Raw genomic sequence first — 26699 nt, forward strand, 5'->3', positions numbered from 1 at the left:
GTATTCACTGTCAGCCCCGGAAAGAAAGGCCATGGAGGACTACATTAATGACTCTCTTGCCGCCGGGATAATTAGACCGTCATCTTCCCCCGCAGGAGCGGGATTCTTCTTTGTCGGCAAGAAGGACGGTTCTCTTCGTCCATGCATAGATTACCGGGGTCTGAACGACATCACGGTTAAGAATCGCTACCCACTGCCCTTACTTTCGTCTGCCTTCGAACTGCTGCAGGGAGCCACTGTATTCACAAAGCTGGACCTTCGCAATGCCTACCATCTGGTGCGGATGAGGGAGGGAGACGAATGGAAGACAGCGTTCAACACACCAACCGGCCACTATGAATATCTCGTCATGCCCTTCGGCCTCACCAATGCCCCAGCAGTTTTTCAAGCCCTAGTGAATGATATCCTCAGGGACATGCTAAATACGTTCGTATTTGTGTACCTTGACGATATTTTAATATTCTCAAAGACTCTGTCAGAACACACGCACCACGTCCAGTTGGTCCTGCGCCGCCTGCTGGAGAACTCTCTTTTCGTGAAGGCAGAGAAGTGCGAGTTCCATGCCAAAACCGTTTCATTCCTGGGGTATGTGGTGACCGAGGGCAGCATTCAGATGGATCTCACGAAGGTGTCGGCTGTCACTTCCTGGCCAGTTCCTGAGTCTCGGAAAAAGTTGCAACAGTTCCTGGGCTTTGCCAACTTTTATAGGAGATTCATCAGAAACTATAGCACAGTGGCTGCACCCCTCACGGCGCTAACCAGCACTAAACAACCGTACCAATGGACATCAGCTGCTGATAAGGCCTTCAATATCCTCAAGACATGTTTCACTTCTGCTCCCATCCTCCAGATGCCAGATGCAGCAAGGCAGTTTGTGGTGGAGGTAGATGCTTCGGACGTGGGAGTGGGTGCAGTGCTTTCTCAAAGAGCAGCTGAGGATGGCAAGATGCACCCCTGTGCCTTCTACTCCCGTCGGCTAACCCCTGCCGAATGCAACTACGACATTGGGAACCGCGAGCTGTTGGCTGTCAAGCTCGCCCTTGAAGAATGGCGGCACTGGTTAGAGGGGTCAAAGGAACCATTCGTAGTGTGGACAGACCACAAGAACCTGGAGTATATCCAAACAGCCAGGAGGCTGAACTCCCGTCAACAGCGGTGGTCTCTGTTCTTTACGCGCTTCAATTTCACGCTCTCCTACCGCCCGGGATCTCGCAACATCAAACCTGATGCTCTTTCCCGGATGTTTCAGAAGGACGAGACCACCGCCATGACAGCCCCCATTCTTCCCAGCCACTTGGTCGTAGCGGCCCTCACCTGGGAGATCGAGAAGCAGGTCATGGAGGCTCTTCGGGACCAGCCAGGTCCAAGCACCAGCGCCCCCAACCGTCTGTTTGTTCCAGCAAATCTCAGGTCACCTGTGATTCAGTGGGGGCACGAATCCCGTCTGGCCTGTCATCCCGGCATCACTCGCACCCTTCATCTGGTCCGCCAGCGGTTCTGGTGGCGGCGGATGAGACGGGATGTCAGAGAATTCATCCGAGCTTGTCCCACTTGTAACCGAAACAAGACCCCCAACCAGCCTCCTGCTGGGTTGCTGCAACCCCTACTCATACCCAAGAGGCCCTGGTCCCACGTTTCACTGGACTTTGTTACGGGCCTTCCGCCCTCTGACGGACACACAGTCATCCTTACCATTGTTGACCGCTTTAGTAAGATGACCCACTTCGTGCCCCTTCCCAAACTACCCTCTGCTAAAGAGACCTCCCAGGTGGTCCTGGAACATGTGTTTCGTATCCATGGCCTACCCCAGGATATAGTGTCAGACCGGGGCCCGCAATTCTCAGCAACCTTTTGGAAGGAGTTCTGTCATCTCCTTGGGGCCACCGCCAGCCTATCGTCTGGATTCCACCCGCAGTCAAACGGCCAGACTGAACGCATGAACCAGGAGCTGGAGAAGGCACTGAGGTGTGTGGCTTCCCAAAATCCCCGGGCCTGGGCTCAACACCTGCTCTGGGTGGAATATGCCCATAATTCACTCACCAGTTCCTCCACCGGGCTCTCCCCCTTTCAGTGTGTCTACGGGTATCAACCTCCACTGTTTGCCAGCCAGGAGGCGGATGCCACCTGTCCGTCTGCTCTTGCGTATGCCCGCCGCTGCCGCCGCACTTGGGCCCAGGCTCGCACTGTGCTCCTGAAGTCTGGAACCAGCTACGCCGTCGGTGCCAACCGACGGAGGACCCCAGCACCTACTTACCGGGTTGGTCAGAAGGTCTGGCTGTCTGCCCGGGATCTGCCGCTGCGGGTTGAATCACGAAAGCTGGCCCCTCGCTTCATTGGTCCTTTTCTTGTGCAGAAAGTCATCAGTCCAACGGCGGTCCGACTTCAGTTGCCCGCTTCCATGCGGGTCCACCCCACCTTCCACGTCTCCAAGGTCAAGCCGGTCCATGAAAGTCCCCTGGTCCCTGCAGCTCCGGCGCCACCTCCTCCGCGCCTCGTAGATGGCGGTCCTGTCTTCACCGTCCGGCGGCTGCTCCGCTCTAGGCGAAGGGGTAGGGGTCTCCAGTACCTCGTTGACTGGGAGGGATATGGTCCAGAGGAGAGGACCTGGATCCCGGCCAGGAGGATAGTGGACCGGACCCTTATCACTGACTTCCACCGACTACATCCTGATCAGCCTGCAATCCGTAGGGGCCGTCCAAGAGGGGTTCCTAGCCGTCCTGCCCGCCCTGCTTCCTGTCCTGTGCCTGACCCTGCTCCTGTCTCAGTGCCTGTCCTGTCTCCCGACCGTGACCCTCCAGCTCCTTCTGAGGATGAGGAGATTCACTCGGACCGCTCGGAGGAGTTCTGACCCGCCGCCTGCTCCCCTCCACCCTCCCGGCATGATGTTGTTCTTGGGACTTCTGGGGCCGTCCCTTGGAGGGGGGGTCCTGTCATGAGCACTCTCTCTCCCTGGTAGCAACATTAATTGCATTCAAATCTCTGCCACTCTGCTCACTCTCTCCCTACTCTGCCTAACGAGCTCCACCTGGCTCCGCCCTGCTCTGCTCTTGTTACCTGGCCAGCTGCACTGCATTTCCCACTCACCATCCTCACCTTGCCTCACTCTGTTCTAATTACTCTGCCAGCTGAACTGCATTTCCCCACTAACCTCTCCCAGTATATCAAGCCCTGTTTTTCAGCCAAGCCCTGTCAGATCGTCTTCAAACCCGGACCAGTAACCTGCCTGTCTGCGCTCTGACTCCTGTTTGTGATACCGATCCTTTCTTGACTGCCTCCTTGTTCTACTGCCCCGTCTATCCCGACCTGCCTTCTGGACCTCGACTACTCTCCGATCTTCAGCCCCTCCGGTAACTCGATTCTGCCTTCTGTCTCTCACCACGATATTTGCCCAGCCCTGATCTGTACTTCTGCCTGCCATTCATATTGCTGTTGTGTGTGTGTTCCCCCAGGTCTCCGACCACCAGATGAGCGTGCCCAGACGCTTCACCACCCTCAGCCCGATACGCCGCTCCATCACTGGGGAACACACACACTAAGCACTTGGACTGGACACCCCCGGACATTTGGTGACCCCCGGAGCACAGGTACCCACAGGACCCTGTAAAACCCCAGAGCCCCAAGCACCCCTGGAACCCCTGACACCCCTGGCACTCCTCTTCCCGCCTGAAACCTTCAATAAAGAACTCTGAATTTGAACTTGCGCTCTTGGGTCCTCTTCTGTCCGTGACAAGCCTTTTATCCGCAAAAACTCAGTTTAATGGAAACATATCTCTGGTGGGAAAATGTGCATATTGTTTTAATGCAGATTTTTGAATATTCACATGAAAATCAGTCGCAAATTGGATGGAAACCTAGCTGGTGATATAATAGTGGACAACCTCAGAGGCAGGGTGTACCCAAAGATTTTCATCTATGGTGTAGCGTAGATACATTTCCGCTCCAGTGGTGGTGGTGAGGGGGCAAATACTGGCAAAGTGGGCAGACTAGATAGACCAGGTACGCCCAGCAAGCAGAATTCTTGACATAAAAAGTAAAGGTTCATAATAATGTCACTTTCAATGCCAATAAGGTTAGGACCACATATTCATACCCTAACCATAATGTGTTACTCTGGATACATTGATACTCTTTTACATGTATGAAATGTCTGCTTTTCCAGATGATCTTTATCATAAAGTGGGAGGTGAGCTCGTGTTGAAGCCAGACAAGTCTACAGTGCCTGGCCCCATCACAGGCATCATATGGAAGCATGGGAAGAACAAGGTGGCAGAGTGGGACAAGGATTTTGGTATGGAAATCTATGCTCCCTTCAATGGCCGCACAACCCTGGACCAGACTACTGGAGAGCTGAGAATCAGTGGATTGACGAAAACAGACAGTGGAGTTTATTCTGTGGAGTTCAACAGCAAACTGCTTGACAAGACATATAAACTGTCTGTTATCAGTAAGTGTTTATGTGTGTGTGTGTGTGTGTGTGTGTGTGTGTGTGTGCATACATCTGTGTGTATGTACATGTGTGTATGTGTGCGCGTGGTCGTGCACGAAACAGCAGGTTATTCAGTGCCTCACAAGCATTTTCCCAAATTATTCCTGTTTCTTTCCTCTATTTACAGAAGCAGTCCCGAAACCCACAATCACTTCATCCTGTACCCCAGACAAAACCTCCTGCACTCTGACCTGTGAAGGTGACACCACTGATGCTGAACCCATCACCTACAGCTGGAAAGTGGGAGAGGGGGAGTGGGAGGTCTTAGATAAACAGATGAATCTCTTTAAGAGCGACACTGGCAAACCAACCAATGGTTACAAGTACATCTGCAAGCTGAAGAATTCTGTTAGTGGGGAAGGGGAAGTCAGCGAGACAGTTGGAGAGGTGTTTGGCTCAGGTGAGTGGACACTCATAAGTGTGCTACTGTCTTATGTATTGATATGTCAGTAACACTGCCAGTGTTGTAGGACATTTTGAATGCTGCACTATGTTGAAAACAATCAGTGAGGTTTATTATGTGGAGTTCAACAGCAAACAAACTGCTTTAGCGGACATATACATTATTACATTTACATTTTAGTCATTTAGCAGACGCTCTTATCCAGAGCGACTTACAGGAGCAATTAGGGTTAAGTGCCTTGCTCAAGGGCACATTTACGTCATTTAGCAGACGCTCTTATCCAGAGCGACTCACAAATTGGTGCATTCACCCTATAGCCAGTGGGATAACCACTTTACAAATTTTTTTTTTTGGGGGGGGTAGAAGGATTACTTTATCCTATCCCAGGTATTCCTTAAAGAGGTGGGGTTTCAAATGTCTCCGGAAGGTGGTGAGTGACTCCGCTGTCCTGGCGTCGTGAGGGAGCTTGTTCCACCATTGGGGTGCCAGAGCAGCGAACAGTTTTGACTGGGCTGAGCGGGAACTATGCTTCCGCAGAGGAAGGGGAGCCAGCAGGCCAGAGGTTGATGAACGCAATGCCCTCGTTTGGGTGTAGGGACTGATCAGAGCCCGAAGGTACAGAGGTGCCGTTCCCCTCACTGCTCCATAGGCAAGCACCATGGTCTTGTAACGGATGCGAGCTTCAACTGGAAGCCAGTGGAGTGTGCGGAGGAGGGGGGTGACGTGAGAGAACTTGGGAAGGTTGAACACCAGACGGGCTGCGGCATTCTGGATGAGTTGTAGGGGTTTAATGGCACAGGCAAGGAGGCCAGCCAACAGCGAGTTGCAGTAATCCAGACGGGAGATGACAAGTACCTGGATTAGGACCTGTGCCGCTTCCTGTGTAAGGCAGGGTCGTACTCTCCGAATGTTGTAGAGCATGAACCTGCAGGAGCGGGTCACCGCCTTGATGTTAGCGGAGAACGACAGGGTGTTGTCCAGGGTCACGCCAAGGCTCTTCGCACTCTGGGAGGAGGACACAACAGAGTTGTCAACCGTGATGGCGAGATCATGGAACGGGCAGTCCTTCCCCGGGAGGAAGAGCAGCTCCGTCTTGCCAGGGTTCAGCTTGAGGTGGTGATCCGTCATCCATACTGATATGTCTGCCAGACATGCAGAGATGCGATTCGCCACCTGGTTATCAGAAGGGGGAAAGGAGAAGATTAGTTGTGTATCGTCAGCGTAGCAATGATAGGAGAGGCCATGTGAGGATATGACAGAGCCAAGTGACTTGGTGTATAGGGAGAAAAGGAGAGGGCCTAGAACTGAGCCCTGGGGGACACCAGTGGTGAGAGCACGTGGTGCGGAGACAGCTTCTCGCCACGCCACTTGGTAGGAGCGACCGGTCAGGTAGGACGCAATCCAGGAGTGAGCCGCGCCGGAGATGCCCAGCTCGGAGAGGGTGGAGAGGAGGATCTGATGGTTCACAGTATCAAAGGCAGCAGACAGGTCTAGAAGGACAAGAGCAGAGGAGAGAGAGTTAGCTTTAGCAGTGCGGAGAGCCTCCGTGACACAGAGAAGAGCAGTCTCAGTTGAATGACCAGTCCTGAAACCTGACTGGTTTGGATCAAGAAGGTCATTCTGAGAGAGACAGCAAGAGAGTTGGCTAAAGACGGCACGCTCAATAGTTTTGGAAAGAAAAGAAAGAAGGGATACTGGTCTGTAGTTGTTGACATCAGTGGGATCGAGTGTTGGTTTTTTGAGAAGGGGAGCAACTCTCGCTCTCTTGAAGACGGAAGGGACATGGCCAGCGGTCAAGGATGAGTTGATCAGCGAGGTGAGGTAGGGGAGAAGGTCAGCGGAGATGGTCTGGAGAAGAGAGGAGGGGATGGGGTCAAGCGGGCAGGTTGTTGGGCGGCCTGCAGTCACAAGTCGCAGGATTTTATCTGGAGAGAGAGGGGAGAAAGAAGTCAAAGCATAGGGTAGGGCAGTGTGAGTAGGACCAGTAGTGTCATTAGACTTAACAAACGAGGATCGGATGTCGTCAACCTTCTTTTCAAAGTGGTTGACGAAGTCATCCACAGAGAGAGAGGGGGGGGGGTTGGGGGGGGATTCAGCAGGGAGGAAAATGTGGCAAAGAGCTTCCTAGGGTTAGAGGCAGATGCTTGGAATTTAGAGTGGTAGAAAGTGGCCTTAGCAGCAGAAACAGATGAAGAAAATGTAGAGAGGAGGGAGTGAAAAGATGCCAGGTCGGCAGGGAGTTTAGTTTTCTTCCATTTCCGCTCCGCTGCCCGGAGCTCTGTTCTGTGAGCTCGCAATGAGTCATCAAGCCACGGAGCTGGAGGGGAGGACCGAGCCGGCCGGGAGGATAGGGGACACAGAGAGTCAAAGGATGCAGAAAGGGAGGAGAGGAGGGTTGAGGAGGCAGAATCAGGAGATTGGAGGGAGAAGGATTGAGCAGAGGGAAGAGATGATAGGATGGAAGAGGAGAGAGTAGTGGGAGAGAGAGAGCGAAGGTTGCGGCGGCGCATTACCATCTGTGTAGGGGCAGAGTGAGTAGTGTTGGAGGAGAGCGAGAGAGAAAAGGAAACAAAGTAGTGGTCGGAGACATGGAGGGGAGTTGCAGTGAGATTAGTAGAAGAGCAGCATCTAGTAAAGATGAGGTCAAGCGTATTGCCTGCCTTGTGAGTAGGGGGGGACGGTGAGAGGGTGAGGTCAAAAGAGGAGAGGAGTGGAAAGAAGGAGGCAGAGAGAAATGAGTCAAATGTGGACATAGGGAGGTTGAAATCCCCCAAAACTGTGAGGGGTGAGCCATCCTCAGGAAAGGAACTTATCAAGGCGTCAAGCTCATTGATGAACTCTCCAAGGGAACCTGGAGGGCGATAGATGACAAGGATATTAAGCTTAAATGGGCTAGTGACTGTGACAGCATGGAATTCAAATGAGGAGATAGACAGATGGGTTAGGGGAAAAATTGAGAATGTCCACTTGGGAGAGATGAGGATTCCTGTGCCACCACCCCTCTGACCAGATGCTCTCGGGGTATGCGAGAACACATGGTCAGACGAGGAGAGAGCAGTAGGAGTAGCAGTGTTTTCAGTGGTAATCCATGTTTCCGTCAGCGCCAGGAAGTCGAGGGACTGGAGGTTAGCATAGGCTGGGATGAAGTCAGCTTTGTTGGCAGCAGAACGGCAGTTCCAGAGGCTGCCTGAGACCTGGAACTCCAGGTGTGGGGTGCGTGCAGGGACCACCAGGTTAGAGAGGCAGCAGCCACGCGGTGTGAGGCGTTTGTGTATTCTGTGCAGAGAGGAGAGAACAGGGATAGGCAGAGGCATAGTTGACAGGCTGTAGCAAATGGCTACAATAATGCAGAGGAGATCGGAATGAAATGAACTAAACATCTGGGAGAGGAGAGAGCAGGGCCTCCCTCACCAAAACTTCCACCTCAGAAACTATAATTGTTTCACTGAACCACCCGAACAAAAACTCTCCCAACTTCCACCTTTAGAAATCAGAATTGTTGTGAACCACAGCGGTTCAATGTTTAAAGGAATAGACTCAACCCACTTTATTCAGCTAGCTAACTATGACACCATAGCTAACTAGCATGCTAGCATCCAATAACACACAGTTTAGCACCAACACTTGGTGTCACGGTTTCGGCCGAGACTGCTCCTCCTCCTGGTTCGGGCAGGCTTCGGCGGTCGTCGTCCCCGGAGTACTAGCTGCCACCGATCTATGTTTCATGTTCGTTTGGTTTTGTCTGGATGTTGTACACCTGTGTCTTGTTAGTCCTCGTTAGTGTCCTATTTAGTTCTCGTTGTGTGTGCTTGTCGTTGTGTGTGATTGCGCTTCTGTTTCGTGTTTGGAGCTACATTTTTCACTCCAGTGTTTTGTAGAGGGTTGTTTGCACATGTTTGTGCGTCATTCGTTTTGTCGCCTGTGTGCGTCGTGCTTTTTGCCTTCGGGCTTATTGTGCTTCTGTTGTATATATATAATATATATTGCACTAAAGCCTTTGGACTGAGCCTCTGCGTCCTGCGCATGATTCCTACACCACACCCACCTTCAGCACGCCTTGACAGAATCACACACCATACAATGGAATCAGCAGGATCGGCAGTGTCGCTCGGCTGTGTCGCTCGAGGAGCATCTCCGTGGGCAAGAGGACCAGATCCAACAACTGGAGACCGCTCTACAGGAGGTAATCAACATCATGCACCGATGGGAGGCCAGCAGGGTACCCACACCTCCACCTACCCTGTCCATTCCATCGGTCGGTCCACCAGTCCCAGGTTCGGAACCCAGGGGGATTCGGCTCTCGCTCCCGAGGGCGTATGACGGAACAGCTGCCGGGTGTCAGGGGTTCCTCCTGCAGGTGGAGCTCTACCTGGCCACTGTACACCCGGTGCCCTCGGGATACGAGAGCGTTTCCGCCCTCATCTCCTGTCTCACGGGCAAGGCGTTGGAGTGGGCTAACGCCGAGTGGAGGAAGATGGACGCCAACACCATCACCTACGCCGAGTTCTCCCGCCGCTTCAAGGCCGTGTTCGACCATCCACCTGAGGGCAAAGCGGCGGGGGAGCGTCTAGTCCATTTGAGACAGGGGAGGAGGAGCGCTCAGGTGTTCGCTCTAGAGTACCGGACTCTAGCGGCGGATGCAGGGTGGAATGAACGGGCTCTCATCGACCATTTTCGATGTAGCCTACGAGAGGACGTTCAACGTGAGTTGGCCTGCAGGGATACCCATCTTACCTTCGACCAGTTGGTCGATATGTCCATCCGTCTGGACATCCTGCTGGCCACCCGTGGACGTCCCGAGGGGAGTCCGTCCATTCCGCCCTCCGGCACCTCAGAGCCGAGCCCTATGGAGCTCGGGGGTGCCGGCGCTAGAGAACGGAGTAGGAAGAGCCCGAGGGGGCCTGTCTCCTGCACCAAGTGCGGTCGTGGAGGGCACACTACGGCCAGGTGCGGGGGAGGGTTCTCCGGGAGTAACGACAACAGGCCACGCACTGGCGGGGCCTCCCAGGTGAGTAGACGTCCCACTTACCCAGAGCTTTCTGTTGCACACTTTTGTATACCTGTTTGTTTTCCACAGGTTGCACCTCATTCCCAGCATAAGGCGCTAGTAGATTCAGGCGCAGCTGGGAATTTTGTTGATCGTAAGTTTTGTTTTGAGTTAGGGATCCCTCTCCTACCTGTTGACAAACCTTTTCCCGTTCATGCCTTAGACAGCCGCCCGTTGGGGTCGGGGTTGATCAGGGAGATCACAGCGCCACTTCGGATGTGTGCGCAGGGGGGTCATGAGGAGACTATACAGTTGTATCTGATCGACTCTCCTGCGTACCCAGTGGTGCTGGGGATTCCCTGGTTAAGCACCCATAACCCTGCTATTTCGTGGCAACAGAGGGCTCTCGATGGGTGGTCTGCTCAGTGCGAGGGGCGATGTCTGGGTGTTTCCGTGGGGGCGACTTCGGTGGAAAGTCCAAACCAAGTGCCCGCACTGCACATTCCGCCTGAATATGGGGATTTAGCACTCGTGTTTAGCAAAACTAGGGCGACGCAGTTGCCTCCTCATAGACAGGGGGATTGTGCGATTGATCTCCAGGCAGGAGCAGCGCTCCCATGGAGCCATGTGTATCCTTTGTCTCAAGAGGAGAGAAAAGCTATGGAGACTTATATAGCCGAATCTTTGAGACAAGGATACATTCGGCCCTCCACTTCTCCCGCCTCCTCGAGCTTCTTTTTTGTGAAAAAGAAAGATGGAGGGTTGCGCCCGTGCATTGATTACCGTGGTCTCAATCAGATTACTGTGAAATACAGTTATCCACTCCCTCTGATTGCGACCATGACGGAGTCATTGCATGGAGCGCGGTTTTTCACAAAACTGGATCTCAGGAGCGCGTATAACTTGGTGCGCATTAGGGAGGGTGACGAATGGAAGACAGCGTTTAGTACCACGTCAGGTCATTTCGAATATCTCGTCATGCCATATGGGTTGATGAATGCTCCATCAGTCTTCAAATCCTTCGTAGATAACATTTTCCGGGATATGCAGGGACAAGGGGTGGTCGTGTACATTGATGACATTCTGGTGTACTCGTCTACCCGAGCCGAGCATATAACCCTGGTGCGTCGTGTATTGAGGAGGCTGTTGGAGCACGACCTATATGTCAAGGCAGAGAAATGTCTGTTTTTCCAGGAGTCGGTCTCCTTTTTGGGTTATCGGTTGTCCGCGTCAGGGGTGAGAATGGAGGAGGATCGTGTGTCCGCTGTGCGTAATTGGCAAACCCCAACTACTGTAAAAGAGGTGCAGCAGTTTTTGGGCTTTGCGAATTACTACCGGAGGTTTATCCGGGGTTTTGGACAGGTGGCAGCTCCCATCACGTCCCTTCTGAAGGGGGGTCCGGTGCGCCTGCAGTGGTCAGCCGATGCGGACAGGGCCTTTAGGAGACTGAAGGACCTGTTTACGTCGGCTCCGGTGCTAGCGCATCCGGATCCCGCATTACCCTTTCAGGTCGAGGTAGACGCGTCTGAGGCTGGTATAGGGGCCGTTCTCTCTCAACGGTCCGGCACGCCACCTAAACTCCGCCCCTGTGCCTTTTACTCTAAGAAGCTCAGCCCGGCGGAGCGTAACTATGACGTTGGGGACAGGGAGCTGTTAGCTGTAGTTCAAGCCCTTAAGGTGTGGAGGCATTGGCTTGAGGGGGCTCAACACCCTTTCCTCATTTTGACTGACCATCGGAACCTGGAGTACATCCGGGCAGCGAGGAGACTGAACCCTCGCCAGGCTCAATGGAGTATGTTTCTCACCAGGTTCGTATTTAAAATCACGTACATCCCTGGGTCCCAGAATGGTAAGGCAGATGCGCTGTCCCGGCGGTATGACACGGAGGAGAGGTCCGTTGAGCCCACTCCCATACTACCGGAGTCTTGCCTTGTGGCACCGGTGGTGTGGGAGGTCGATGCCGAAATCGAGCGAGCGTTGCGTACCGACCCCAGCCCTCCACAGTGTCCTGAGGGTCGGAGGTACGTTCCGCGCGAGATTCGGGATCGACTCATTTACTGGGCTCACACGTCACCCTCCTCTGGACATCCGGGTATCGGCCGGACAGTGCATTGCCTTAGCACTAAATACTGGTGGCCCACTTTGGCTAGGGATGTGAGGGTTTATGTCTCCTCCTGCTCGGTGTGTGCCCAGTGTAAGGCGCCCCGACATCTGCCCAGGGGTAAGTTACAACCCCTGCCCGTTCCACAACGACCATGGTCCCACCTCTCGGTGGATTTTGTGACAGACCTTCCCCTCTCTCAGGGGAATACCACCATCCTGGTCGTTGTGGACCGGTTCTCTAAGGCCTGTCGTCTTCTCCCTATGTCGGGTCTTCCTACTGCCCTACAGACCGCTGAGGCCCTATTTACCCATGTCTTCCGGCATTACGGGGTACCCAAGGATATAGTGTCTGATCGAGGTCCCCAGTTTACCTCTCGTGTTTGGAGAGCGTTCATGGAGCGTTTGGGGGTCTCGGTTAGCCTTACCTCAGGGTACCACCCGGAGAGTAACGGGCAGGTAGAACGTGTCAACCAGGATGTGGGTAGGTTTCTGAGGTCGTATTGCCAGGACCGGCCGGAGGAGTGGGCACGGTACATTCCCTGGGCCGAGATGGCCCAGAACTCTCTCCGCCACTCCTCTACTAACCTAACCCCCTTCCAATGTGTGTTAGGTTACCAGCCGGTTCTGGCACCCTGGCAGCAGAGCCAGATCGAGGCCCCTGCGGTGGATGATTGGATGAGGCGCTCGGAAGAGACGTGGAACGCTGCCCACGTCCACCTGCAGCGGGCCGTCCTTCGTCACAAGGCGAGCGCCGATCTCCACCGCAGTGAGGGGCCGGTGTACGCACCCGGAGATCGAGTCTGGCTCTCTACCAGAAACCTACCCCTCCGCCTGCCCTGCCGGAAGCTGGGTCGGCGGTTTGTGGGGCCCTTTAAAGTCCTGAGAAGATTGAACGAGGTGTGTTATAGATTACATCTACCTGTTGAGTATAAGAATATTAACCCCTCGTTCCATGTGTCTCTTCTCAGGCCGGTGGTAGCTGGTCCACTCCAGGACAATGAGATAGGGGAGACTCCTCCGCCCCCACTGGACATCGAGGGGGCTCCGGCGTACACCGTTCGGTCCATCTTGGACTCTAGACGCCGGATGGGGGGTCTCCAGTATCTCGTGGAGTGGGAGGGGTACGGCCCGGAGGAGCGGTGCTGGGTGCCGCGGAGGGACATCCTAGACCCATCTCTCCTGTCGGAGTTCCACCGGGACCATCCCGCGCGCCCTGCTCCGCGTCCTCCTGGTCGTCCCCGAGGCCGGGGTCGGCGCACGGCTGGAGCCGCGCGTCAAGGGGGGGGTACTGTCACGGTTTCGGCCAAAACTGCTCCTCCTCCTGGTTCGGGCAGGCTTCGGCGGTCGTCGTCCCCGGAGTACTAGCTGCCACCGATCTATGTTTCATGTTCGTTTGGTTTTGTCTGGATGTTGTACACCTGTGTCTTGTTAGTCCTCGTTAGTGTCCTATTTAGTTCTCGTTGTGTGTGCTTGTCGTTGTGTGTGATTGCGCTTCTGTTTCGTGTTTGGAGCTACATTTTTCCCTCCAGTGTTTTGTAGAGGGTTGTTTGCACATGTTTGTGCGTCATTCGTTTTGTCGCCTGTGTGCGTCGTGCTTTTTGCCTTCGGGCTTATTGTGCTTCTGTTGTGTATATATATAATATATATTGCACTAAAGCCTTTGGACTGAGCCTCTGCGTCCTGCGCATGATTCCTACACCACACCCACCTTCAGCACGCCTTGACACTTGGTCACAACAAACCACCAATAGTGTGTTAACACACTAAGCAGATAATTCGTGTCCGTGTCTAGTTCCTTTCATAACGCAGCAATAATTAAACGTTGGCTAGCTAGCACAAATATATTGTATTTAGCTGCCACAGTACAGCACACAATGGCTACTGTGTTGATTCTGTTCGAAAAACGGCTAGCTAGCTAGCTTCGTGCTACACCCGGCACCGCCGAAAACAATGCCAACCTACAGTAACTACCCACAACAGCCCACGATGCCTAACTATGACACCATAGCTAACTAGCATGCTAGCATCCAATAACACACAGTTTAGCACCAATACTTGGTTACAACAAACTACCAATAGTGTGTTAACACACTAAACAGATAATTCGTGTCCGTGTCTAGTTCCTTTCATAACGCAGCAATAATTAAATGTTGGCTAGCTAGCACAAGTATATTGTATTTAGCTACTACAGTACAGTTAGCTGGTCGTGTTGGCTAGCTAGCAATGGCTACTGTGTTGACTTTGTTTGAAGAACGGCTAGCTAGCTAGCTTCGTGCTACACCCGGCACCGCCGAAAAACAATGCTAACCTACAGTAACTACCCACAACAGCCCACGATGCCTAACTATGACGCCATAGCTAACTAGCATGCTAGCATCCAATAACACACAGTTTAGCACCAATACTTGGTTACAACAAACTACCAATAGTGTGTTAACACACTAAACAGATAATTCGTGTCCGTGTCTAGTTCCTTTCATAACGCAGCAAAAATTAAACGTTGGCTAGCTAGCACATTAACATTGGAAACAACTCTCCACCATTGCTAAACGTTACCAGTAGCTACCCGCTAGCTAGCTAGCCTCGTGCTTCGCCGGGCTCCGGCGTAAACAATACTTACCTACAATAATTACCTACGGAAACCTACAATAACTACCTAAATAACTACCTAAATAAACTACCTACAATACCTAACTACAACTACCTACCTACGATCTACATACATGGTTTAAGCTTTACTCAACACCATATAAGAAGCCAAGCTTACCTCCTGCTAGAGAAAACACAACCTCTCCCGACCACTGCAGAACGACCACGTAAGTGTTTATGTGTGTGTGTACGTGTGTATGTGTGTGTACATGTGTGTTTACGTGTGTGTGTGAAACAACATTTTAAGGTAAACTTTCCAAATGTCGACAAAACAAAATACGCTAGACAAGGTGGGATCTTTAATTGCGCTTTTATGCGCTTTTATGGTTATAATAACCATCATATGGAAATAAACTTGGTCACGCGATGACATGTTGTGTGGTCCTCCTAGTACGACTCGGGATAGCATGCAGTTTATTAGGCTACAGATTAAACAAATGATGATGAACTTCACAGGGTGGTGAATGTGCAAGGTTATGAGTTTGATGCTCCTTTCCAATAAATATTGACGTTCTTATTCTGGTGACATGATGATCGATGCTTTGTTGCAATTTGATAAATACAAATAATTTCGCTCTTATCCATAATAATCTCATAATGTAGATACCTTAGCTGTAGATAACAGTTATGTAGATAACAGTCTATATAACACAACAGTCTATATAACGCAAAAGATTTGGACAAACCATCAGTAGAGTGTAAAATGCGATGGAAACCCAATTAAACTTGTATTTTTTATTCGGTACATGGGAATTTAATGGCATAATTTGTATTTTCACTACGTCATCATACAGCCTTTTATCCGCAAAAACTCAGTTTAATGGAAACATATCTCTGGTTGGAAAATGTGCATATTGTTTTATGCAGATTTTAGAATATTCACATGAAAATCAGTCGCAAATTGGATGGAAACCTAGCTGGTGATATAATAGTGGACAACCTCAGAGGCAGGGTGTACCCAAAGATTTTCATCTATGGTGTAGCGTAGATACATTTCCACTCCAGTGGTGGTGGTGAGGGGGCAAATACTGGCAAAATGGGCAGACTAGATAGGCCAGGTACGCCCAGCAAGCAGAATTCTTGACATAAAAAGTAAAGGTTCATAATAATGTCACTTTCAATGCCAATAGGGTTAGGACCACATATTCATACCCTAACCATAATGTGTTACCCTGGATACATTGATACGCTTTTACATGTATGAAATGTCTGCTTTTCCAGATCTTTATCATAAAGTGGGAGGTGAGGTCGTGTTGAAACCAGACAAGGCCACTGTGCCTGGCCCCATCCCAAGCATCTTATGGAAGCATGGGAAGAAAAAGGTGGCAGAGTGGGACAATGATTTTGGTGGTCTGGAAATCTATGCTGCCTTCAAAGGCCGCACAACCCTGGACCAGACTACTGGAGAGCTGAGAATCAGTGGATTGACGAAAACAGACAGTGGAGTTTATTCTGTGGAGTTCAACGGCAAACTGCTTGACAAGACATATAAACTGTCTGTTATCAGTAAGTGTTTCTCTGTGTGTGTGTGTGTGTGTGTGTGTGTGTGTATATACATGTGTGTATGTGTGTGTGTGGTCTTGTAGAAACAGCAGGTTATTCAGTGCCTCACAAACATTTCCCCAAATTATTCCTGTTTCTTTCCTCTATTTACAGAGGAAGTCCCCAAACCCACAATCACTTCATCCTGTAACACCAACAAAACCACCTGCACTCTGACCTGTGAAGGTGACACCACTGATGCTGAACCCGTCACCTACAGCTGGAAAGTGGGAGAGGGGGAGTGGGAGGTCTTAGACAAACAGATTAATGTCTCTAAAAGCGACACTGGCAAACCAACCAATGGTTACAAGTACATCTGCAAGCTGAAGAATTCTGTTAGTGGGGAAGGGGAAGTCAGCGAGACAGTTGGAGAGGTGTTTGGCTCAGGTGAGTGGACACTCATAAGTGTGCTACTGTCTTATGTATTGATATGTCAGTAACACTGCCAGTGTTGTAGGACATTTTGAATGCTGCACTATGTTGAATACCTGATCAATTTCTTTCAATACAAAAATGTATATATATTCTTTTTCAGAGCCTTCCACAGTTGGTGGTGTTGTTGGTGGTGTTGTCCGTGGTTTACTTGTCGCAGGGCTTGCTATCACCATAATAGGTAAGAACAGCACCTCTATAGTAACAGAGCACTGCACATGTACATATTTCTGAAGCACAGATTGACATAACAGCAGCAACAACAGTGAGCTATACCCCCTGAAGGGGATACCTGTTCTACCTGTATTTACAGTAGTGTTCAGGCTACTGCTACAGACAAGACAGGGGGTTAGATGCACCACCTGCCGTAGGGCACAGTCTTCATAATGTGTCACAGTGAGGCACCAATTTGGACCTCGCACAGTATGGATTAGCCTAATCTGAATTAATTAATTAATCAGCAAAAAGGATGGTAATTACTTTGTGGTAACCTAAAAATATGTTTAGTGTTCAATGGATATTGCATAGATGTGAAATCGCTGGCTAGATTATTTTACCTTTGTCATAGGCTACATCCATCCTGTTTTTGTTTTTTTATCGAGTGGCTCAACAGGCAAGTTTTACTTTAACTTTTATAGCAAGCTCATGTCTGCTACGTAGGCTGAAGACATAGCCACAGTCAACATACTACACAACTGTTTGTTACAAACAAACTAGAACAATTATTTCAAAGAAAAGGCTCACAGTGCCTCATGAAAGCACTGAAAGCCATTAATTACCAATGGAAGAGTAGTGAAGTGTGCGGGGGACAGTTGGTAGCATGGGCGAGGGTCCTGAACAGGGCGGGAACAAAGTTGGGGAAAACTGAACTTTATGCAAATGCTTCCTGCCATCGCTGCATGCTTGAAGTACATCACATCGCAAGTCAATAAAACATAATGTTAGGAAACTGCTAGTAATAAGCCATGTGTAGAATTTCAATTGTTTACTCCTTGCTTCCTTCTCAAAAACCCATTGGAGGAAAATGTCATAGGGGAGGGACCTATGACTTTCTCATCCAATGGGTTTTGAGAAGTAGGAGAGAGGATGCAAGGAGTATGCCATTGAGATTCTCCCCTAGTCGCACAAGTATGCTATGTTTTCGATACCATATCGACCATCCACTATAACTGTACTATGTGACTGTGCATAAGGCCTATCTGCAGGTCCATACAAGGATGGTTCATTTTGGCTGTGTGTGTGTGTGGGTGCCTTTACCATACGAAATATGGAGTTTCCAGGGTTGGTAGGTTACATGTAATCAGTTATTTGTTTTCAGGGTCAGCATTTGAACTCGGCCTTGTAAGCTTTGTTGTAATCTGATAGCCAGGGAATTGGGAGGTGGGGGAGTCCTCCTTTTTGGTGACCATTGGAAACCAAAAGCTATTTTATTGCTATTAAAATATAGGTTGTGATAGCTGTAGCCTAATTGGTACCTTCATTCATTCGGCCCAGTAGGCTAGTTCAATTTTGGTTTCATGTATTGTTATAAAAATAAACACAACTGAACAACTTCCCCAAAATACAAGTCCTTTTTTTTATATAAAGCTTGGCTACTTATGGTTTTTAGTCCTCTGCAGTCGTTTGTGTGCTCTCCTCCTGTGTCATTGAAGACACTATAATGACTTCCCACCAACATTGTCTCGTGCTCTTCCCATTTCTACAAAGACGTTGGTGGAAAGTCATTATAGATCTACACTGTATGCACCATTCCACAAGGATGGCTATAGCCTAGGGGTCAAGGGTGGCTATAGCCTAGGGGTCAAGGGTGGCTATAGCCTAGGGGTCAAGGATGGCTATAGCCTAGGGGTCAAGGGTGGCTATAGCCTAGGGGTCAAGGGTGGCTATAGCCTAGGGGTCAAGGGTGGCTATAGCCCAGGGGATCGGCATCCTTTTTCATCTGGAGTGCCAATTTCTAAAGTTCAGCGTGCCAGTTATGATTTTCATATATGCATTGTAGGCTACCTAACCGTGCCCAGAAAATGTCTAACTGCCCAAAGACTGAATAATTCTATAGCTGTCTACTAAACAGAGGCACTGTCCATTTTGAACCACGCCACGGAGCTCCACTATTCCTACCTGTACCGAGGCACTGTCCATTCAGTGGTGCTGAATTACGGACACAGCCTTACACGCTGACTAGACCGGGCACGCGCGTGCATCCGCGTGCGCCATCGCGCACATGTTGATTTTGTACACACCAGATGCAATCAGGACACGCAGTTTGAAGTGTCAAAACGAACTCTGAACCAACTATATTCATTTGGGGACAGGTCTCCACAGAGGAACTTTGGAGCTCTGTCAGAGTGACCAGCGGGTTCTTGGTCACCTCCCTGAACAAGACCCTTCTCCCCCGATTGCTCAGTTTGGCCGGGCAGCTAGCTCTAGGAAGAGTATTGGTGGTTCCAAACTTCTTCCATTTAAGAATGATGGAGGCCACTGTGTTCTTGGGGAACTTCAATGCAGCAGACATTTTTTAGTACCCTTCCCCAGATCTGTGCCTCGACACAATCCTGTCTCTGACCTCTACGGACAATTCCTTCAACCTCATGGCTTGGTTTTTGCTCTGACATGCACTGCCAACTTTGGGACCTTATATAGACAGGTGTGTGCCTTTCCAAATCATGTCCAATCAATTGAATTTACCACAGGTGGACTCCAATCAAATTGTAGAAACATCTCAAGGATAATCAATGGAAACAGGATGCACCTGAGCTGAATTTAGAGTCTCATAGCAAAGGGTCTGAATACTTATGTAAATAAGGTATTTCTGTTTTCTTTTTTTTAAATACATTTGCAAACATTTCTAAAACCTGTTTTCGCTTTGTCATTATGGGGTATTGTGTGTAGATTGATGAGGATATATATTTTTTCATCCATTTTACAATAAGGCTGTAACGTACAGTTGAAGTCGGAAGTTTACATACACTTAGGTTGGAGTCATTAAAACTTGTTTTTCAACCACTCCACAAATGTCTTCTTAACAAACTATAGTTTTCGCAAGTCGGTTAGGAAATCTACTTTGTGCATGACACAATTGTTTACAGACAGATTATTTCACTTCTAATTCACTGTATCAAAATTCCAGTGGGTCAGAAGTTTACATACACTAAGTTGACTGTGCCTTTAAACAGCTTGGAAAATTCCAGAGAAATGATGTCATGGCTTTAGAAGCTTCTCATAGGCTAATTGACATAATTTGAGTCAATTGGAGGTGTACCTGTGGATGTATTTCAAGGCCTACCTTCAAACTCAGTGCCTCTTTGCTTGACATCATGGGAAAATCAAAAGAAATAAGGCAAGACTTCAGCATTTTTTTTGTAGACCTCCACAAATCTGGTTCATCCTTGGGAGCAATTCCCAAACGCCTAAAGGTACCACGTTCATCTGTACAAACAATAGTACGCAAGTATAAACACCATGGGACCACGCAGCCGTCATACTGCTCAGGAAGGAGAAGCGTTCTGCCTCCTAGAGATGAACGTACTTTGGTGCGAAAAGTGCAAATCAATCCCAGAACAACAGCAAAGGACCTTGTGAAGATCCTGGAGGAAACAGGTACAAAAGTATCTATATCCACAGTAAAACAAGTCCTATATCGACATAACCTGAAAGGCCGCTCAGCAAGGAAGAAGCCACTGCTCCAAAACCGCCATAAAAAAGCCAGACTACGGTTTGCAACTGCACATGGGGACAAAGATCGTTCTTTTTGTAGAAATGTCCTCTGGTCTGATGAAACAAAAATAACTGTTTGGCCATAATGACCATTGTTACGTTTGGAGGAAAAACGGGGAGGCTTGCAAGCTGAAGAACACCATCCCAAGCGTGAAGCACGGGGGTGGCAGCATCATGCTGTGGGGGTGCTTTGCTGCAGGAGGTACTGGTGCACTTCACAAAATAGATGGCATCATGAGGAAATAAAATTATGTGGATATATTGAAGTGACATCTCAAGACATCAGTCAGGAAGTTAAAGCTTGGTCGCAAATGGGTCTTCCAAATGGACAACGACCCCAAGCATACTTCCAAAGTTGTGTCAAAATGGCGCAAGGACAACAAAGTCAAGGTATTGGAGTGGCCATCACAAAGCCCTAACCTCAATCCTATAGAATATTTGTGGGCAGAAGTGAAAAAGTGTGTGCAAGCAAGGAGGCCTGACTCAGTTAAACCAGCTCTGTCAGGAGGAATGGCCAACATTCACTCAATTTATTGTGGGAAGCTTGTGGAAGGCTACCCAAAATGTTTGACCCAAGTTAAACAATTTAAAGGCAATGCTACCAAATACTAATTGAGTGTATGTAAACTTCTGACCCACTGGGAATGTGATGAAATAAATAAAAGCTGAAATAAATCATTCTCTCTACTATTATTCTGACATTTCACATTCTTAAAATAAAGTGGTGATCCTAACTGACCTAAAACGGAATTTTTACTAGGATTAAATGTCAGTAATTGTGAAAAACGGAGTTTAAATTTTTTTGCTAAGGTGTATGTAAACTTCCGACTGTAACAGAATGTGGAAGGGGTCTGAATACTTACCGAAGGCACAGTATGTGTAAATGTATTTTGCAATGCGAGCAGTGTGGTCAGCATGTTAGCGCCCTTTAAAAAGGCATGTGTATATTTTGTGATTTTTGTCATTCTTTGAGTTTGTTTGTCTTCATTTGTCATTGTCGATTGGAGGCCTAAATAAGTCCCTTGATGTATGCCTTTTATTTTGATGCATGTGTAGGATTTATCTAGCATAGTTTGCATTCGTCATCAGCTGTTTTATGCACCGGTTACTTTCACATTGATGTTGGCATTTGAAGTCGGCCTTGTGCAGGTACTGTAAGCGTGCTCTCGGAAATTATGTCTTCTTGTTGCAGCTTAAGCATGTAAATGTGGGTGAAGACATACTCATTAGCTGATAGAATGGTTAATGCACAGACTTGTACTTTAAGAGGGGTTATTACTAACTCTGTTAAACCTAACACATAAGCTACAGAACCATGGATCAACCTGGAAAATAAAATATGTATTTTTTTACCCCTCAGGAATGTTGGTGTGGAAGAAAAAGAAAGGTAGGATGATTCTCTGTCTCTTCCTGTGTCAAAGGCGTCAGTGAAATGCGGTGGGCGAAGTCAAACGCAGGACACAGAGCTGATCCGAAAACTTACTTTACTTGAAAGTAAACTGAGAATACACAATCTCCACACAGGGAGGAAATAACCTGCACACTAACGACTGCCGATCACGAATACAATCACACACAACACACAGTGGAAGACAGAGGGTTAACTAGGGAAGACAATACAACATAATGGGAAACAGGTGTACACAATCAAGACAAAACAAGTCGAACACAGAAACATAGATCGGTAGCAGCTAGTACTCCGGTGACGACGTACGCCGAAGCCTGCCCGAGTAAGGAGGAGGGGCAGCCTCGGCTGAATCCGTAACATCCTGTCTCAATTCTTCATACTCACTGATTCACAAAACAATTAGAACATTTGGATTCCAGTGAAAACCAAGAACCATTTGAATGAAAATGTTAATAATGTCTTACATTTGTGTCTCTTTTTCATCTCAGAAAATCCAGATGACACCATGAGGGAAAGTTTGAGCAAGGTTTTTTGTGGAATTTGTGGTAAGTGTTACCCTAACTTGACTCTGGTCCCTATTCAACCTGCTAACAGGGTCCCCAAAGTAATACAAACACAACATCATTCATTCCTTCCATTATTCCTTTCATATTTTCAACCTTCCATGTGCTGCACACATGCTTCCACACAGAACAGGACAGGAGTGTTGTTTTTGTCCCAACCCAGAAATCCAGAAACCTCTTTTAATCGAATTAGGGCCCCTACTTAGTAACAGGTATCTCCTATCGTGTGCGCTTGAATGCGTGCCTACGTGTGTTTGTGTGAGATAAAGCGAGAGTGCGAGTGCACAGAAGTAATCCCACAACCCACAATATTTCGTTTTCTCATCATAATCTTATGCAAACTTAAAGGGCAAATACATCTTAAATTCAATGAACATCTTCTACTCTATTTGCTGTAAAAAATGTTGATGGATGGTGTAACTTTACAGGGGATGCCGGCAACAATCAGAATTCTGTTGCCCTGGATACTGTTTATAGCAATGTAGGGTAAGTTCAGGTCGCCAACCTTGGATCTTCAGGGGTTCTGTCTGGGGTCGGCATGGATACTGTAGGCACTGTAGGGGAGAAGTCTCCTAGAGAACACTCCATGAATCAGAATAATAACAATCAGCCCACTAACACAGGTAATAACACTAACATACCTTTTACATTGTACTTCTATGGGGCCATTTTGACAATACAGATATGTGGAGATGTAGCCAGAAATGTGGTTCTCATATTATTTGTGGTGGCATTTATTTGAAGAACAAGTTTTTGTTACATCTACATACAGTATGAGAAGGTGATTACTAGCGTGAGTTTAAAGTTAGCAGTCTGTGGACTAGCCTATATAAATGTGTATTATGCAGTTGGAATCTGCAAGGAAAATGTGCTTTAAATGAAGTGCCGTGATGAGTATTTGAAATAACCTGTTTGGTTTTGGTTTCTCTTCACATCTATGCATTTTTGCACTGTCAAAATGTCGCCTATAGAAGTAACACTGTGAATAAAAATTGTCACTGTCGCCCCTTGCTAGTTTGTACTGTTGAAAAGCCAATTATTTCACAATCTTCTGCTTTATTTGATCTGCTACATGGTTGTCAATCAGAACATTTTGAGTTCTGAGAACTGTTTCCATGTTGTTTTGTTTGATATGACTATTACCGGTTTAGAGATGTGCCTTGTTTCAGAACGTCCCAAGACCTTTGCAGGTTTTGTGTCTTTAAGAGCTTATGGTTAAAGCGTTCATCTACTGCAGGGGTAGACAACCCTGGTCCTGGAGGACCGCAGGCACTTCATGTTTTTGATTTAACCGACCTGGAAGACCAGGTGTGTTGAATTTAGGCAATCACTGAACTGATCAATTAACTCAGTTGATCTGGTGTGGTGCCTAGTTGGAAGAAAATCATGCAGTACCTCCAGAACTCCAGGAACAGGGTTGCCTATCCCTGATCTACTGTATGTTACAAATCAAAAAGTTGGATCATCATCATTCAAAATTGTCACAACAAAGATGTTTGAGAATGCTAAACTGATCTCTTCTCTCTTCTTCAGCTAAAGCCAGTGATGGAAACAACCAAACCACAGGCAAGTCATCCAGCTAATGTAAGACGTCATAAAGCAGAAGTAGCATAGATGCTCATCTGCATATCTCAGAATATCACGAGAACATAGATTGATTGCTATTTGATTTGAATTATGTTGTTGATTACTTTAAGTAGGAAGTCGCTGTTTAAGTCAATGAAACTTGATGGTAAGGCACAGTGGCATTCACATGGAATTCTGCCACTTAGCATCCTTTTAATTGTCATCCAGAAGTGAACACAACAAATACTAATGTGGTCTGTGTATGAGAATACTAAGCTCAACTTTTCTCTCTTCTCCTCAGCTAAAGTCAATGATGTAGTCCAGCCAAAACAAGGCAAGTCATCCAGTTAATTTAAGACTGTATAAAGCAGAAGTAACTTCTTTAAGTAGCATTTGATGCAGTAGGAGAGAGGCTGTAGTTGAGGTTTTCCTTCTGTGTGATTCTGCAGAGGGGGTTGGGATAGTGTCCATCAAAACAGGGGACGATGACGCCGACAAATTGCAGGGGAATGGAGGGGTGTATGAGACTTAAGCGGATAGCTTACCCCATAATAGAGCTGGAATCAGTGCTTTGGCAGTTACAGTACACTCAAACCATATTTGTCCCGGATGATTCCTATAACTGACATTTTCTTAAAAGCTAAATACAATATATTGTGTTGTATTACAAGTATAGAGGGTTCATCTAGAACAGGGGTGTCAAACTCATTCCATGAAGGGCTCAGTGTCTGTGAGTTTATTGTTTTTCCTTTCAATTAAGATCTAGACAACCAGGTGAGGGGAGTTCTTTACTATTAGTGACCTTATTTCATCAATCAAGTACAAGGGAGGAATGAAAATCCACAGACACTCGGCACTCTGTGGAATGAGTTTGACACGTGATCTAGAGGGTTACTAGAAATGATCTAATTAGCAGCTGAAGCCAGTGGATCCAACAGTCCTAAAGATGAGTCAAAGCCTGAGGGTAAGACACAGTGGCATTCACCTGGAATTCTGCCATCTACTAGGTTGTTGTTTACCTTGAGGATTGGTAGAGCCAGTTTGTGGTTCAGAATAGACAGGTATCCCTGTACTATTTGATTGTTGTAGCTTATGAGGGTGTGAAAGGAGACCAGGGATGTGTGTGTGTGTGTGTGTGCTTGCGCGCTTACCTGTGTGCCTACTTGCATGTGTGTGCACTTGCGTGCGTGCCTACGTGTGTGTGTCTGTGTCTGTGTCTGTGTGTGATTAAGTCCAACTGTGTTTTCTTGCCAGAAGCCACCCCGTTGATGGAGAAGAAATAATCCAGTGTTTTAGGATGGTAAGTATGAGTCTGAGAGACACCAACCACAACATTTATTAAGAAAGCATTTGGAAGTGCTCACATTGTTATTACATTGTTATTATGTTTGTGATGATCAACATGTGGTATTTGTCTTTTAATTTGGATGCAATGAAAGTCAAACAAATGAACAAGTCAGATTGGTGTTGGTATTCTTAAAGGAAAGGAAGGACACCTGTTGTTGCATTTATAACATAAGACCAAGAGTTTTTCCAGACCATGTGACCTGACCAGGAAAAACTCCTGGCCCTAATCATTAATAATGTTTTGTCTCATGAGCTCTTTCCTCTATTGCTTCTTTCCAGCTGGTGGTCTTCCTGGTGGGGAACTGAGGACCACAAAAATGGGGTTTGAAGGCTCTCAGTACATGCCTCCATATCTGTTACATTGAGACGAACAACCAAAAATAAAGAAACATGTTTGAACTGTTGGATTTTTTTTAAATGAAATATAAATTGTAAATTAAGGAAAACAGGCCAACATTGCACATAGTAACTTGCATTCAATCAGATGAAGTACAGAGCTACAAAAGTATTGGGACAGTGACACATTTGTTGTTGTTTTGGCTCTGTATTCCAGCACTTTGGAATTGAAATTATTCAAGGACTATAAGGTTAAAGTGCAGACTGTCAGCTTTAATTTGAGGGTATTCTCGTCCATATCAGCTGAACCGTTTAGAAATTACAGCAGTTTTTGTACATTGCCCCCCCCCCCCCCCATTTTAGTACAAATTCACTTATGTGTATTAAAGCAGTCAAAAGTTTAGTATTTGGTCTCATTCCTAGCACGCAATGATTACATCAAGCTTGTGACTCTACAAACTTGTTGGATGCATTTGTTTTGGTTGTGTTTCAGATTATTTTGTGCCCAAAAGAAATGAATGGTAAATCATAATGTACTTCATAGTCATTGTATCATTTCAAATCCAAAGTGTTGGAGTACAGAGCCAAAACAATCAAATAATGTGTCACAGTCCCAATTCTTTTGGAGCTCAATGTATAACGTGTTGAGTTGTGTGCTTTATGAATTTACAGTACTTCAGAAATATGAAGGCAATATTTGTATCAGAACATTTTGATGATGGACAAAAACAAGAGATTATCTTATACTTGGAGGTAAATAGCTTTGGATTCTTACCCTTTCTCATTATTCATGACTCATCTTTACAAATCTAAATCAATTTGTGCATATTGTTTTTGTTGTTTGAAGCCATAGTATTAATCACTTTGTGGTTGTATGATACCTTTTCAGGTATTTTCCCCAGAGCGCTTTATGCCAACCCACTCCACTTTCTGTTTTAAATCGCAGCTTTTGAATTTCTTATATCATTTCATAATTTCATAATTCTTCAAGACTTCACTTGACTTAAGTCAAGAAATTTGTACAGGTTGTTATTGTTTTAGTTATTTTTCTCAGAGTATTTTATGCCAACCCCCACAATAGGCAAAGTCTAGTGTAGGGATAGAGTGTTGGTTGAGAGGAACCAGGCCTGAGAGGTAGAGCTCATCCTCATCTGCCTTGTAAA

General features: G+C 47.6%; 1 protein-coding gene and 1 long non-coding RNA gene across 2 annotated transcripts in view; both read left to right on the top strand.

Moving 5' to 3' along the window:
* The window catches only part of LOC311109561 (cell adhesion molecule CEACAM5-like), a gene marked incomplete at its 5' end in the record, with an annotated part of 33525 nt that extends 16880 nt beyond the window's left edge, over positions 1-16645 (top strand). Inside the window, 4 exons of the mRNA XM_084152481.1 lie at positions 4160-4444; positions 4614-4886; positions 15850-16134; positions 16285-16645. Coding sequence (XP_084008607.1) covers positions 4160-4444; positions 4614-4886; positions 15850-16134; positions 16285-16610 — 1169 coding nt within the window. The 3' untranslated portion in view covers positions 16611-16645. The remainder of the gene's footprint in view (positions 1-4159; positions 4445-4613; positions 4887-15849; positions 16135-16284) is intronic.
* A 56-nt stretch (positions 16646-16701) lies between these two features.
* LOC311109605 lies at positions 16702-22273 on the top strand. Its single transcript, XR_014610612.1, has 3 exons — positions 16702-16783; positions 21677-21703; positions 22213-22273. It is a non-coding gene; the product is annotated as an uncharacterized lncRNA (long non-coding RNA).
* Positions 22274-26699: the final 4426 nt, after the last annotated feature.

Source organism: Coregonus lavaretus, assembly GCF_964263955.1.
Source record: "Coregonus lavaretus genome assembly, chromosome: 35".
Taxonomy (NCBI): Eukaryota; Metazoa; Chordata; class Actinopteri; order Salmoniformes; family Salmonidae; genus Coregonus; species Coregonus lavaretus.